Raw genomic sequence first — 13,582 nt, forward strand, 5'->3', positions numbered from 1 at the left:
GATCTTTCTAGTTGTTCTAGAACCGTATGTACATCTAGAGCTGTGTGTATATGTATTTGCGCTCCCTCTCCCCGTGTTTCCAGAAGCCACTTATGTCTCGGTGCAGCTCAGTTGAGTTCCTCACACTCCAGAGATTCAGCAGGAGAGAGACATGAGGTGGTGGCTGCATGAACTGATCTGCCACAGTGGGCAGAACAAGATGCCGGGGTGATCCAGGGACACGTTGGCATGTCAATGTCCGCAGCACCCCATAGAATAGAGGGTGCAAGGCACAAGTAGAGATATGGGTGGCGGGGGGGTCGAGGGATAACCTTCCATTATTAGTTAGAAGGTGTGACATGACAGATCAATGCCTGACCCCTCACCACCTCTCTGGTCTCTTCCAGGACCATGAACTGAAGGAAGCCGCCCAGGAGAAGGACCGTCTGAGCCTGCAGTATGCCAGCCTCTCGCACCGCGCCCTGCAGTATGAGCAGGTAAGACCGCCCTGGCACTGGGGTGTCAAGGTGAGAGCATCTATTCTGAGGGGAGGCAAGAGACTTGGTCACGGGACAAGCATTCTCCTCTCTGGGTACCAAAGGGCACAGTCAAGGGATGGGCACCCAATAACACAGTGGAGGAATGGGGACCCTTTCCCATGGGTGGGACCTGACATCTCTCTCTGGGGCCGATTCACAGAAATAACTTAAGACAAAATCCTAAATGTACTACTTTTGGTATTCACAAAAGATAGGATTTTGTCTTAAGTTTGTCTTAAGACGACAAACTTAAGACAGACTTCAGACAGACTTACGACAAACTTAAGACAGACCTAAGTTAGGATTTTGTCTTAAGTTTGTGTTAAGTCTGTCCTAAGTTTGTCTTAAGTCTGTCTTAAGTCTGTCTTAAGTTTGTCTTAAGAAAAACTTAAGACAAAATCCTAACTTCTGTGAATTCCAAAATTAGTAAGTTTAGGATTTTGTCTTAAGTTAGTTCTGTGAATCAACCCGTCTGTGGGCACCAAGTGACATAGTCAAGGGACTGGACCTTGCTCTACGAACGCTAAGGTCGGGTCTGGCAGCTCAGTGGACTAATGCGTCCACTGTAGGGACCTGTGTTCAATCAATCAATCAATCTAGGGGTTTGTTAACCGCAACTACTCACCCAAAAGGGTCTCAAGGTGCTGGGGGGTGAGGCGGGAGGGGCGCAACTCCCGGGGGTTTCCGCTGATTCATCGAGGAGCCAGGTCGTGAGCTCCTTCAGGAACTTGGACAGAGTTGGAGTCTGTCGGAGGTGGAGAGGGAAGGTATTCCATGCCTCGGCCGCGAGGAAGGAGAAGGAGCGGCCTCCTGTTCTGGTCTTCTTGATGGGCGGCACAGTCGCAAGGGAGAGCTGGGCTCAGCGGAGGGATCTTTGGGGTGCGTGGAACGAGAGGCGGTGGTTCATGTAGGATGAACCGGTGTTGTGGAGGGTGTTGAGGGTGCGGGTGAGAAGCTTGAAATTGATTCTCTTAGTGTAGGGCCCGCAGGTGTTGAGAGATGTGGCAGTGAAGCAGTGGTATCTGGTAAACAACATTTACCACAAATCTTTTTCCTCGCAGGGAATCACAACGCGGTCATTACAACGACCACGTTGTGATTCCGCATACCATTACTACGCAAGTCGGAATAACGACTTGCGGGCGGGGGGAGGTTGGATTTAAAATCAAACACCTTCCCTATTGTCTGCACAGACTGGAGTTGGAATAGTAAATTATACTACTCCAACATCCAGCGCCCCCCCTCTGCAAGTCGTTGTTCCGACTTGCGGAGTAATAGTATGCGGAATCACAACGCGGTCGTTGTAACAACCGTGTTGTGATTCCCTGCGGGGAAAAAGACTGCGGGATAACAACGTACATTCTGGCGCAGTATGTTGAGCACTGGTCTGGCGGCGGTGTTCTGAACGTTCTTAAGTTTGCAGGCGAGCTTCTTGTTGATCCCAGCATAGAGACCGTTGCTGTAGTCCAGTTGTTGGAGAGTGGGGTCTGCAATCCTATGGTCACCCCAGATTTTTGCTTCACTGGTTTACGACTTTCCCTGGCTGTGGGCCTGCTAATCAGACCCACAGCCTAGCTGTTCTCTCTCTAAATTGACAACCATGTACTTTAGGTGCATTTACCAATTGGTACTGGGCCACCTTATCAGTCCCTGTACAGTATACCGTAGGTATCCAGGGCATAGGTGCACCCAGGGCCTACCAGGGGCTGAAGCATGTATTATGCCACCCCTGGCTGGCCATCTAAAACTGACACAACTGGCTGCATGACAGCTGGGGCAAGGTGGTGTAATCACCCTTTGCTATAGATATAGTATACCTATATCTAACCCTAAAATGGACACATATATTCCTATCAGTCACTCCTATGGAAGGCCTTATCAATCCTGAAGGCAGAGTGCTTGGAATTATGTGAGATGGGGCTCTGGCATGAGCTGAGCCCGTTTGCAGCTTGCGGAACCAAGTCCTAATAGCTGTTCCATGATAACGCTATACCATATACTCTTAAGTGCATTATCAACCTCGCGGTTAAATGCTAACTCTGGTATAACATTATCAAAACATTGTGTGAAGCTCACTGATTACTGGGAAGCGGTGGTGGCCTGCCTGAATGCTGTCACGGATCAGCGCATTGAAGCGGATATGGGCGTTTGCTTACTGTTGTGGTTCCCTCATACCCCCCGCAATCGCATTACCAGCAAATTTTATGACTTGGGCCTGGTACTGGCCAAACGGGAGATCACCATGCATTGGAAGTCTAGCCGGGGCCCCAGTTACTCGCGATGGTGGTCCACTCTGGAGCGGTGGGCGAAGGCAGAGAGCGCATTGCGGCTGCAACAGGCCAGGCGACTAGATAGTTACAGGGCGTTAGAGATGGCTAGAGTGTGGGAGGCCCTAGTGACCGCGCTCCAATTGCCTGAGAGTGACCAAAGTGAGGATGGCGAAATAGCGACACCATAGGGTGGCTCTGCTGAGAGGTTCCCCATTCCCGGTGCAGTACACTGCTGTAACAAATAACGACGGAGGTCCTGGGGGTTCGGGTCCCCCATTGGTATGAGCTACCTACCTCCTCCCCTCGACTGGTTCGGGGAGGTGACTGGCTGTTGATTATTAGCTGATAAGAGAGAAGAAGCCGGCGCACTGACCAGGGGGGTGGGATCCGGGGAGGGGACGGTTACGGGATTGTTATCATAAACGGCATCTGGTCAAGAAAAATACTGTTCTCCTGTACCATCGGTATTACTGCATAAATTATTCATTGTATTGAACTGATTTGACCTGATATGCCAATAAAAATTGTTTCTGCAAAAAAAAAAAATAACATTATCAAAACATGTCGAGTAAGGTGTCATACGATTTGGAAAACTACCCCCTCGCCAATTCTGGTGACGGGGGTAGCATTCCACCCTTCTATAGGGACACGACATGTATGTAACTGTGAACCCCGGTTAAAGTTAACTCGAGCCTCAGCATCACAAAATGGATGCTGCCACCACAGACACAAGCCTGACCTCCTGCTGCTGGGAGTCCTTCCAGCGAGGGAGGCTTGGACAAAGGGTTTCCTGCCTTGGGAGGTGCTAGCACCACCCCAGACAGGATTTTGTGTATTGAGGTAGGGAGGCCTGAAAGGAATGAGACATGCCTGGGGCACACAAGGTGTCCTGTGCATACACTGGTTCAAACCAGTTGCTGGGGCATCCCTGCCCCAGCTCTGGCGCGAAACCGGACAAAGGATAGGGGGTGTAGCCACCCCCCTTCCTGGTCCCACCCAGGGGAGGGACCTAGTCAGTAGTGCAGCCCCCTTTAGGAGAATAAAGGTAGGAGCTGGTCCCATTCCAAATTAGATTATCCTGAACTATTCAACAAGAAGAAACTCTGGCCTTCGACGTTCTGCTCCACAGAAGACTGAAGAAGCTCCCTTGTGGACAAGGAGTGTCCACCCTGCAACTGCAGGCACCATCAAGCGTCCAGCAGCTTCACTTTGTCGTCTTCCCTCGAGGATCCAGAATCCAGAGCCCGACGAGACCCGGATTCCTAGACCTCTCCGACTTCAACCTACATCTACAGCAAAGCTGAGACCCGTGGGTGCGACGAGACACGTGGGACCGGCCATCTTGAACGAACCTGCACTTCGCTTCCAGCACGACTCCCGTGGTAAACTCGACCAAGTGCTTTGGGGATTGAGAAGCCCCAGCCCCGAGCAGCCCCTGCACCGAAGATCAGCCCTCCAGCATCCACGAGATCTGCGTGGGGCCCTTCTGCTTGTTTGCTGCTCGACGCGTTGTCTGGTCACTTGCCGGCTGGCTAGTGGCCTCCTAGACGACGAACCTTTGAATCTTTGCTGCTGGTCTGGTTGCTCCAGACTGGCCCTTGCTCCCTTCCAAAAGAGGGGCACCTAGTCCTAGTCCGTACCAGACGTCTTTTCCCTTCACTGCGTGGGTTGCCTTTGCCAAGGCCTGTTGAGTCCAATCCCGGATCCGACACCGCCGACAGCGAGAGCCTGCGTGGGACAGCTCGTGCCTCCATCCTGGTCATCGAAGACACCTCCTGGTCCACGTGGCTGCAGAGTCAAGCATCCACTCTTCACCTGATCGCAACGACAGCACCTGGTTCCTTCCTGGTTTCACACCGGTCACTGGCTAGTGACTGTGAACACTGTCCCCTCTGCTTTCAGGTCCTCTTCTTCACCGATCCACCCTTGGATCGCACCGGACATCTTCCTCCTGGTCGCCTGCAGCATCTTTTCTTTCAGGCTCCATTCACTTCACCGCGAGAACCCGACACACTTTGGCACCTATGCACCCGCAGCCCGTGGGTGAGGTAACGAGAGCATTTCGGTGCTCAAGGGTAGTCTAACTGTCGTAGTGTCCAATTCCACAGTTGTTGTTGTCCTAACTAGTCAGGATTGTCCGTACTTACCTTTTACTTGAACTGTACTGTCCATAGACGCTGTTACGCATCTCGCGTGTGAGTTCACACTCTGCACACGCGTTCCGTGGGCCTCTGATTACTTACCTAGTGTTAGTGTAGCGTGGTCCCATCGATCCTACAGCCTCTGGACAGCTCCATTCCTCTTATCGACTTTCACATTCCACTTACTTAGTGTATGGTTTGTCGTGCCCCTAGGGCACCATTGAAATTTTGTGCAACTTGTAGTATTTTTCGTAAGAGACTGTCATGTGCTTAGCCCTCTGATCTCATAAAGAGTTCAGAGATGTTGCTATTAATAAATATACTGTTTAATTTCATAACAACCTGTGTGGTGTCCTTTCATCTGGTATTCAAGGGGTTATATTGTGGTAAAACAGCTGGCTTCACATGCCAAAAGAGTTTAGCCTAAGACTGCTTTGTCCATGCTACCATTAGGATAGCTGGTCTATAAGGTTGACTTACAACCAATCACCATAAGGGTTGTTTGGACTGATACAAGGTGATCACTAGAACTAGTGAGCATCATATATCAGGCCAACTTCTCACACCAGTTTGCTACTGATGAGGGCGTGGCTGGTGGTTTTTCTGTGTTCAAGGGGAATCCAGTTGAAAGTCTTTCGTAGGAGGCGGAGGGTGTGGAAACAGGATGAGGTTCAAATTGCGGCGGGTCCACTCAGCCTTTCATTCTTCTGAGGTCGATAAAATGAGTACCATTGAGTTGGGTAACAATAAACATCTGTTATGAGTGCCAAGATACCTCTTGGGTGAAAGTGCTCTTTACAAATACATATTTTATTTTATGTAACGGAATGCACACTTTCTATGGTCTTTAAGTGTCACAGGCAAGAAACAGACTCCTTTCTACATGGATGCCAAGAGACATGTCCAAGGAATATATATGCTTTCCCACGGGCACCTAGCAACATCGTCAAGGAATGGGTACCACCAAGTTACCTGTTCCCTTCTGTTCACCAAAAGGCTTAGTCAAAGAAGAGGCACCAAGAGGGCAAAGGAACATAGTTAGTGGAAAAAACACCTCACCCCCATTGGTGCTAAAGGGCAGAAAAAATTAATTGGCACATGCCCCCGGGGGCGCCAAAGGAGAGAGTAAATTAACTGGCACATATTACCCAGGAGGACCAGGGGACAAAGGAGTGAATAGGCATATACCCCAGCATGAATTGCTAAGGACAGAGAAAAGTGAGTGCACCTACTTCACAAGGTCACCAAGGGACAGAGGATAGGAAATGGCACTTATCCGCAAGGGCACCATTGGACAGAGGAAAGTGAAAGGGACCTATCTAATATGGATGCAATGGGGCAGAGAAAGGAGATGACCACTTACCCACCTAGGTCACCGAGGCACACAAGAGATGGATGGGCACTAACTCCCTAGGTTGATAACGGACAGAGAAAACAGATGGGCCCCTGTGCCCAGTGGGTGCCAACGGGCAGAGGAAAGGGATGGACACTAACCCAACAAGGTAACCAAGGGACAGAGGAAATGGATAGGCACTTAGGCTTACTGGAAGGTGGTTCAGGGTCCGGTTGAAGATACAATGCGCCAGGCAAGTTCTCTATGAAGAACAACGAGCAGCTGAGTGTGTTTCTTTCAACCAGTCACTTCTTCAGTGCACCGCAAGAATGGAGCAGTCGAAATGAATAGCTCCTAATGTTGCAAAAATGTGATCCTAAGCACAACTCATTGTTACCCACTGGGCACAACCATAACTTAATAAAGGACACTGGGTCAATGCCCTAAGCTTGTGAGAAGGGCTTGGATAGTTGAGAGAGGTGTTTGAACATGAGGGATATCACTGCCTGACAATGTGAACTTTGCAGGGAACTCTACTAACTTTCTGTTTTCTGTGAGTTTAAATGACTTTTGCAAAAAAAAAGCATACTTGTAAAATCCTCTTTCTGAAGGGCCACTTCTAAGGTCCACTTCTGAAGGCCCACTTCTAAGGTCCACTCCTGAAGGTCCACTCCTGAAGGTCCACTTCTGAAGGCCCGCTTCTAAGGTCCACTTCTGAAGGTCGCTTCTAAGGTCCACTTCTGAAGGTCCACTCCTGAAGGTCCACTTCTGAAGGCCCGCTTCTAAGGTCCACTCCTGAAGGCCCGCTTCTAAGGTCCACTTCTGAAGGCCCACTCCTGAAGGTCCACTCCTGAAGGTCCACTCCTGAAGGTTCACTCCAGAAGTCCCACTTCTGAAGGGCCGTCTTCTGAAAGCCCAATTCTGAAGGCCCACTCCTAAGGTCCACTTCTGATGGTCCACTTCTGAAGGTCCACTTCTGAAGGTCCACATCTGAAGGTCCACTCCTGAAAACATGAATTCCCGCTTCTGAAGGCCCACTTCTGAAGGTCCACTCCTGAAGGTCCACTTCTGAAGGCCCGCTTCTAAGGTCCACTCCTGAAGGCCCGCTTCTAAGGTCCACTTCTGAAGGCCCGCTTTTGAAGGCCTACTCCTGAAGTCCCGCTTCTGAAGGGCCACTTCTAAGTTCGTCTTCTGAAAGCCCAATTCTGAAGGCCCACTCCTAAGGTCCACTTCTGATGGTCCACTTCTGAAAGCCTGTTTCTGAAGGTCCACTCCTGAAGTCCCGCTTCTGAAGGGCCACTTCTAAGTTCGTCTTCTGAAAGCCCAATTCTGAAGGCCCACTCCTAAGGTCCACTTCTGATGGTCCACTTCTGAAGGTCCACTTCTGAAGGTCCACATCTGAAGGTCCACTCCTGAAAACATGAATTCCCGCTTCTGAAGGCCCACTTCTGAAGTCCACTTCTGAAGGTCCACTTCTGAAGGTGCACTCCTGAAGGTCCACTCCTGAAGGCCCACTCCTGAAGGTCCACTTCTGAAGGCCCAAATGTGAAGGTCCACTCCTGAAGGTTGACTCCTGAAAGCCCGCTTCTGAAGGCCCAATTGTGAAGGCCCATTTCTAAGGTCCACTTCTGAAGATCTACTTCTGAAGGTCCATTTCTGAAGGGCCACTTCTAAAAACATGAAGGTCCGCTTCTGAAAATATGAAGGCCTGCTTCTGCAGGCCCACTTCTGAAGGCCCACGTCTAAGGTCCACTCCTGAAGGTCCACTCCTGAAGGTCCACTTCTGAAGGTCCACTCCTGAAGGCCCATTCCTAAAAAGGTCCGCTTCTAAGGTCCACTTCTATGGTCCACTTCTGACGGCCCACTTCTGAAGTCCCGCTTCTGAAGGCCCACTTCTAAGGTCCATTTCTAAGGTCCACTCCTGAAGGCCTGCTTCTGAAGGCCCGCTCCTAAGGTCGTCTAGGTCCACTTCTGAAGGTCCACATCTGAAGGTCCACTCCTGAAAACATGAAGGCCCGCTTCTGAAGGTGCACTTCTGAGGTCCACTTCTGAAGGTCCAGTTCTGAACGCGCACTCCTGGAGGTCCACTCCTGAAGGCCGACTTCTGAAGGCCCAATTGTGATGGTACACTTCTGAAGGTTGACCCCTGAAAGCCCGCTTCTGAGGGCCCAATTGTGAAAGCCCACTTCTAAAGGCCCATTTCTGAAGACTCATTCCTAAGGTCCACTTCTGAAGGTCCACTCCTGAAAACATGAAGGTCCGCTTCTGAAGGCCTGTTTCTGAAAATATGAAGGTCTGCTTCTGAAGGCCCACTCCTGAAGGTCCACTCCTGAAGGTCCACTCCTGAAGGTCCACTCCTGAAGGTCCACTTCTAAGGTCCACTTCTGAAGGTCCACTTCTGAAGGCCCACTGCTGAGGTCAACTTCTAAGGCCCACTTCTAAGGCCCACTACGAAGGCCCACTTCTAAGGTCCGTTTCTAAGGTCCGTTTCTAAGGTCTGCTCATGAAGGCCCCCTTCTGATGCCCACTCCCAAGGTCGTCTTCTGAAAGCCCATTTGAAGGTCCACTTCGGAAGGTCCACATCTGAAGGTCCACTCCGGAAAACATGAAGACCTGCTTCTGAAGGCTCACTTCTGAAGTCCACTTCTGAAGGTCCACTTCTGAAGCCCCACTTCTGAAGTCAACTTCTAAGGCCCACTTCTAAGGCCCACTACTGAAGGCCCACTACTGAAGGCCAACTTCTAAAGGCCCATTTCTGAAGGCCCACTTCTGAAGGTCCACTTCTGAAGGTCCACTTCTGAAGGTCCACTTCCGAAGGTCCACTTCTGAAGGTCCACTTCTGAAATTGCACTCCTGCAGGCCCACTTCTGAAGGTCCAATTGTGAAGGTACACTTCTGAAGGTAAACCTCTGAAGGCCCGCTTCTAGGTCCACTTCAGAAGGTCCACTCCTGAAAAAATTAAGGTCCACTTCTGAAGGCCCGCTTCTGAAATCATGAAGGTCCGCATCTAAAGGCCCACTCCTAAGGTTCACTTCTGAAGGTCCACTTCTGAAGGTCCACTTCTAAGGTCCACTCTATTTTCTTTATAACAATTTTTATTAAAGGTAAAGCACAGTGTCATCCACTCTTAAGCTCCACATCTTAAGGTCCACTCCTGAAAACATGAAGTCCCGCTTCAGAAGGTCTTCAGTTTCCCATAGAATATCACCGCCAGTTAATGGATGGTCACTTCCAATCCTTGCATGTTGTCCAGTACTTGATGGCCGCCATCTACTCCCGAAGAGGAGATGATGCAGGTTTGCTTGCTGTCGATCTGAGGAGCATCCTGGCTTCATCACAATAACTAATAATTTTTACCATCTGACGAGATGAATCAGGCTCTTGGGTAGAATACAGATAAGAGAGAACCAGGCCCAGCGACAATCCATAGAGAGACTCACACAGCAGGCTAACTTCAGGCAGGAAAGAAGCCGTCCATTTGGACTACTAACAGTCAAAGAGGAGTGATACGAACCATCCCAAATCCAGGGGTTCGATGCCAGCCTCTCTCGGATGCCAGCTTTTCTTGGATTTAATGTGTTTAATCACATAAACTCCTGATGCCAGCCCATCATGGATGCCAGCCGCAGAGACCTTTATCAGTCCAACAGGAGGAATAAGAAAATCCCAAAGCCACGGGTAGGATGTCCCCCACTCTTGGATGCCAGCCTTTCTTGGACGCCAGCCTCGCTTGGATGCCAGCCTCGCTTGGATACCAGCCTCGCTTGGATACCAGCCTCACTTGGTACCAGCCTCTGGGACAATTCCAAATCTAAGACAAATTATCTAAATTATTCCTGAGCTGCTGCATGGATTCCAGCCTCTCTTGGATGCCAGCTTCCTCTGGATTGAGTAACAAAATAACAATACCAGTACTGCAACACTAATCTCATAAATTGCACCAAATATAGTGAATCAAAACACCATATAGACAAGACTACTTGTTCTGTCTGAAATAAATCTTTTTTTATATAAACATTTTATGAAAACAAACACATTTTACATTTTTTGTTAGCACCTTGGCACATAGGACACAAATTACAATTTAATTTTTACATCACATGTATAAGACACCACTTTAATTCTCAACTCTCACCATTCCCAATCATACCATCCAAACTCACATTCACCCACTAAGAAAAACACTCTATACTAGTTATTTACACAATATACATTTCACAACTGATATTACAGTGTTGATAAGTCAAAATCAAAAAACGACCTTGGAACAAATTTCACTTCACTCTATTCATTTTGATGTTTTTAGAACAGCCTACGGTCGCACTAATAGGTCTACGCGTTTCGAACACCCTTAATGGGGGGTGCTCTCGTCAGGACCACATATCTGAAAGATATAAGGAGGTGTTTTTAGAATCACTAATAGCGGCACCTTCCTGAATAAGCATGGATAGCCTCAACTCAAGTCTTACCTCTGCCTTGTAGTGGCGCGGGGTGAGAGAAAAGAGAGTTTTTTTCTGCAAATAATCAAATGGGATTGTTCAGTATCATACAATAGACCAATGGTAGCCAAAAGACAAGACCGTCGCTTTTAGTCAACTTCCCATATATACTCACATTCAAAGTGTGTGTGTACTGCCTTGATGGAAGTGGAATTTTACTGGTTTGAATTCTGTGGGGAAAGGGTGCAGGAAAGTGCATTAGTTGCTGTTGGTTCTCTTGCTGTAAACACAGCCGCAGGGATGTACGTTTAAGGACTTACTTATGTGCTGAACTCCGGCGTTTTGACGTCTAGCGGCCGGATTGTCGTGCAGTCTAAAACAAAAAAGCGGGAATAGCGTGTATTGTTTAGAATTTGGGTGCCTGATTAGCCAAACTTAATACCTAAGCGTGCTCATACTATGGATTCTTACCGTTTAGCAGACACCGTCTCACAGTCGACTTTCTCCGTGGTTCACGTCTGTTTGCTTCTCAGCTGTTGTCACGTGACTTGGAATGATTGACGCGCTGTTGGCGTTATGTCGTGCTTGATGCTCCACGGGCTTGTGGGAGTTGTATTCTCTTGTTATTGCGCGTTAGTAAAAGAGTGTTTCACGCTACATAGACACTTGGAACACTTGGAATGGACAGTTGGTGTATTTCATAGTGCCGGAATCGATCCAGGTATATAAAATTGCCGTGGTGTTAAGTCGTGGCCGATGTTTGGCAGGCTTATGGGAATTGTATGCCCTGTAGTGTGGGCTTTAGTGAAATGTCGTAGACTTTTGTAATTGTTTCAAAATAAATACTTAAATGAGCGGAAACTTTTTGAATGTGAAGAATTGTTTTGAGATAGTAATCAAGCAGGCAGACAAGGGAGGATCAATAGTCATCTGGGAAAAAGAAAAATACATCACTGAAGTCATGAGGCAATTAAATGATCAAGCCTGTTACAAAAAAGTCTCAAGAGACCCAACGACGGAACTAAATCATCAATTACGGGTAATTTTGGAAAAGGGGCACACCGATGGACTACTAGGAAAAAAGGAATTTGAATTCCTTCAATGTAAATTTCCAAGGATTCCTCAATTTTACATCCTTCCGAAAATTCATAAGGATCAAGCAGCTCCACCGGGGAGACCGATAGTCTCGGCATGTGATTCTCTATTGGAACCCATCTCAAAATTTGTGGACCATTTCCTCAAACCATTTCTACCTCAAGTCAAATCGTATCTACGTGATACTTCAGACTTCATAAACAAACTGGAATCCATTGAATTCAACGAAGGCTCGGATTTTTTGGTCACACTAGATGTGACATGTTTATATACACAGATACCTCAAATTGAAGGCCTGGAAGTCATTGCTTCATTTTTGGAGACCAGAGAAAAACCAGTCAGAATTCCTACTGAATTCATTCTAGAATTGGCTTCATTCGCCTTAAAGAAAAATTATTTTAACTTTAATGGCGAATTTTATTTCCAAACAGGGGGAGTAGCGATGGGCTGCCCCTTTGCTCCTGAACTGGCTATCCTTTTTATGTCCAAATTTGAAGAAAAATTCATCTACAAAGACAATCCTTTTTTTGAATATATTTCACATTGGAGTCGTTTTATAGACGACGTATTTGCCGTCTGGACAGGTGGCGAAGATGAACTCAAAAAATTTCATGAATGGCTGAACAACCGGACCCATGAAATAAAGTTCAGTCTAAATTACTCCCAAACAAAACTGGCTTTTTTGGATGTAGAAGTCTATCCATCAGAGAAGAAATGGGTAACTACATTATATAAAAAGCCGACTGATCGAAATAAAGCGTTACTGTTGGACAGGCCACATGAAGGGCTCGCTCCCTCCCCGCAGGACAGGGCCCGGCCACCGTCAGCACCATTGCCCGGCCCAGCCGCCATCTTGGACACGGCACCACGCGGCCGCGCGGCCTCAGCCCGACCCCAACCCTGGGCCTGGCCAGGCCCCGACATCCCGGCACCACCCTCCACCCAGGAGGTGAACGGACCACTTGGCAGGTCAATGGGAGTAAGAAGTGTCGATGGCTCTCCCCCGCCAGGTGCCGAGCACCCCCAGCCTCCTCGGGCGCTGGCTCCACCCCCCTGCTGGGTGTCTGGACTCCCTCATCCCAGACCTCCCGACCTCCAAGAGCGAGGGTCCGGACATCAAAGGGCGCCAGACCTATAACTGAGGCCGCCCCAGGACAGGAAGGCAGTTGTATCCTGGAGTCGAGAGACACCGCGACAAACTCATCCTTGACGGACTGCTGGCGCTGCCACAGCCCTGCCTTGTGAACTATTGTCCTGCCTGCTGGCGCTGCCGCGGCCCTCTGCAACCTTCATCCTCGTGTGACCTGCTGGCGCTGCCGCGGCCCTCTGCAACCTTCATCCTCGTGGGACCTGCTGGCGCTACCGCGGCCCTCTGCAACCTTCATCCTCGTGGGACCTGCTGGCGCTGCCGCGGCCCGTTGTAACCTTCTTCCTCGGGGGACCTGCTGGCGCTGCCGCGGCCCGTTGCAACCTGCATTCTCGTGGGACCTGCTGGCGCTGCCGGGGCCCGTTGTAACCTTCATCCTCGTTGGGACCTGCTGGCGCTGCCGCGGCCCGTTGCCACCTACGACCTCTTCGGGACCTGCCGGCGCTGCCGCGGTCTGACCCATCCGAACACCGAGCTCGAGGATTGTGAGCTATCACCGTTACACCTCAGTACCCGTGGGTACCAAGACTGTCCCGCTACCCCCTTCCCTTACTAGAGACTAGAATTGAGAGGATCATCGTGTCCTGATCGCCTTGTATCGTACCACTCTACTACCAGAAGTGCCTATAAAAAGGTGTT

General features: G+C 49.3%; 2 protein-coding genes across 2 annotated transcripts in view; one reads left to right on the top strand and one right to left on the bottom strand.

Annotated features, from left to right (window-relative positions):
* RIMBP2 (RIMS binding protein 2) overlaps positions 1 to 13,582 on the top strand; it is a 1,305,415-nt gene that overhangs the window by 632,277 nt on the left and 659,556 nt on the right. Inside the window, exon 4 of the mRNA XM_078668014.1 lies at positions 387 to 476. Within this exon, the coding sequence (XP_078524140.1) occupies positions 387 to 476 (90 nt within the window). The remainder of the gene's footprint in view (positions 1 to 386; positions 477 to 13,582) is intronic.
* The window catches only part of LOC144792069 (uncharacterized), a 172,177-nt gene that overhangs the window by 10,630 nt on the left and 147,965 nt on the right, over positions 1 to 13,582 (bottom strand). The gene's annotated exons all lie outside the window — the stretch shown is intronic.

The sequence above is a fragment of the Lissotriton helveticus genome, chromosome 11, assembly GCF_964261635.1.
Source record: "Lissotriton helveticus chromosome 11, aLisHel1.1, whole genome shotgun sequence".
Lineage (NCBI taxonomy): Eukaryota > Metazoa > Chordata > Amphibia > Caudata > Salamandridae > Lissotriton > Lissotriton helveticus.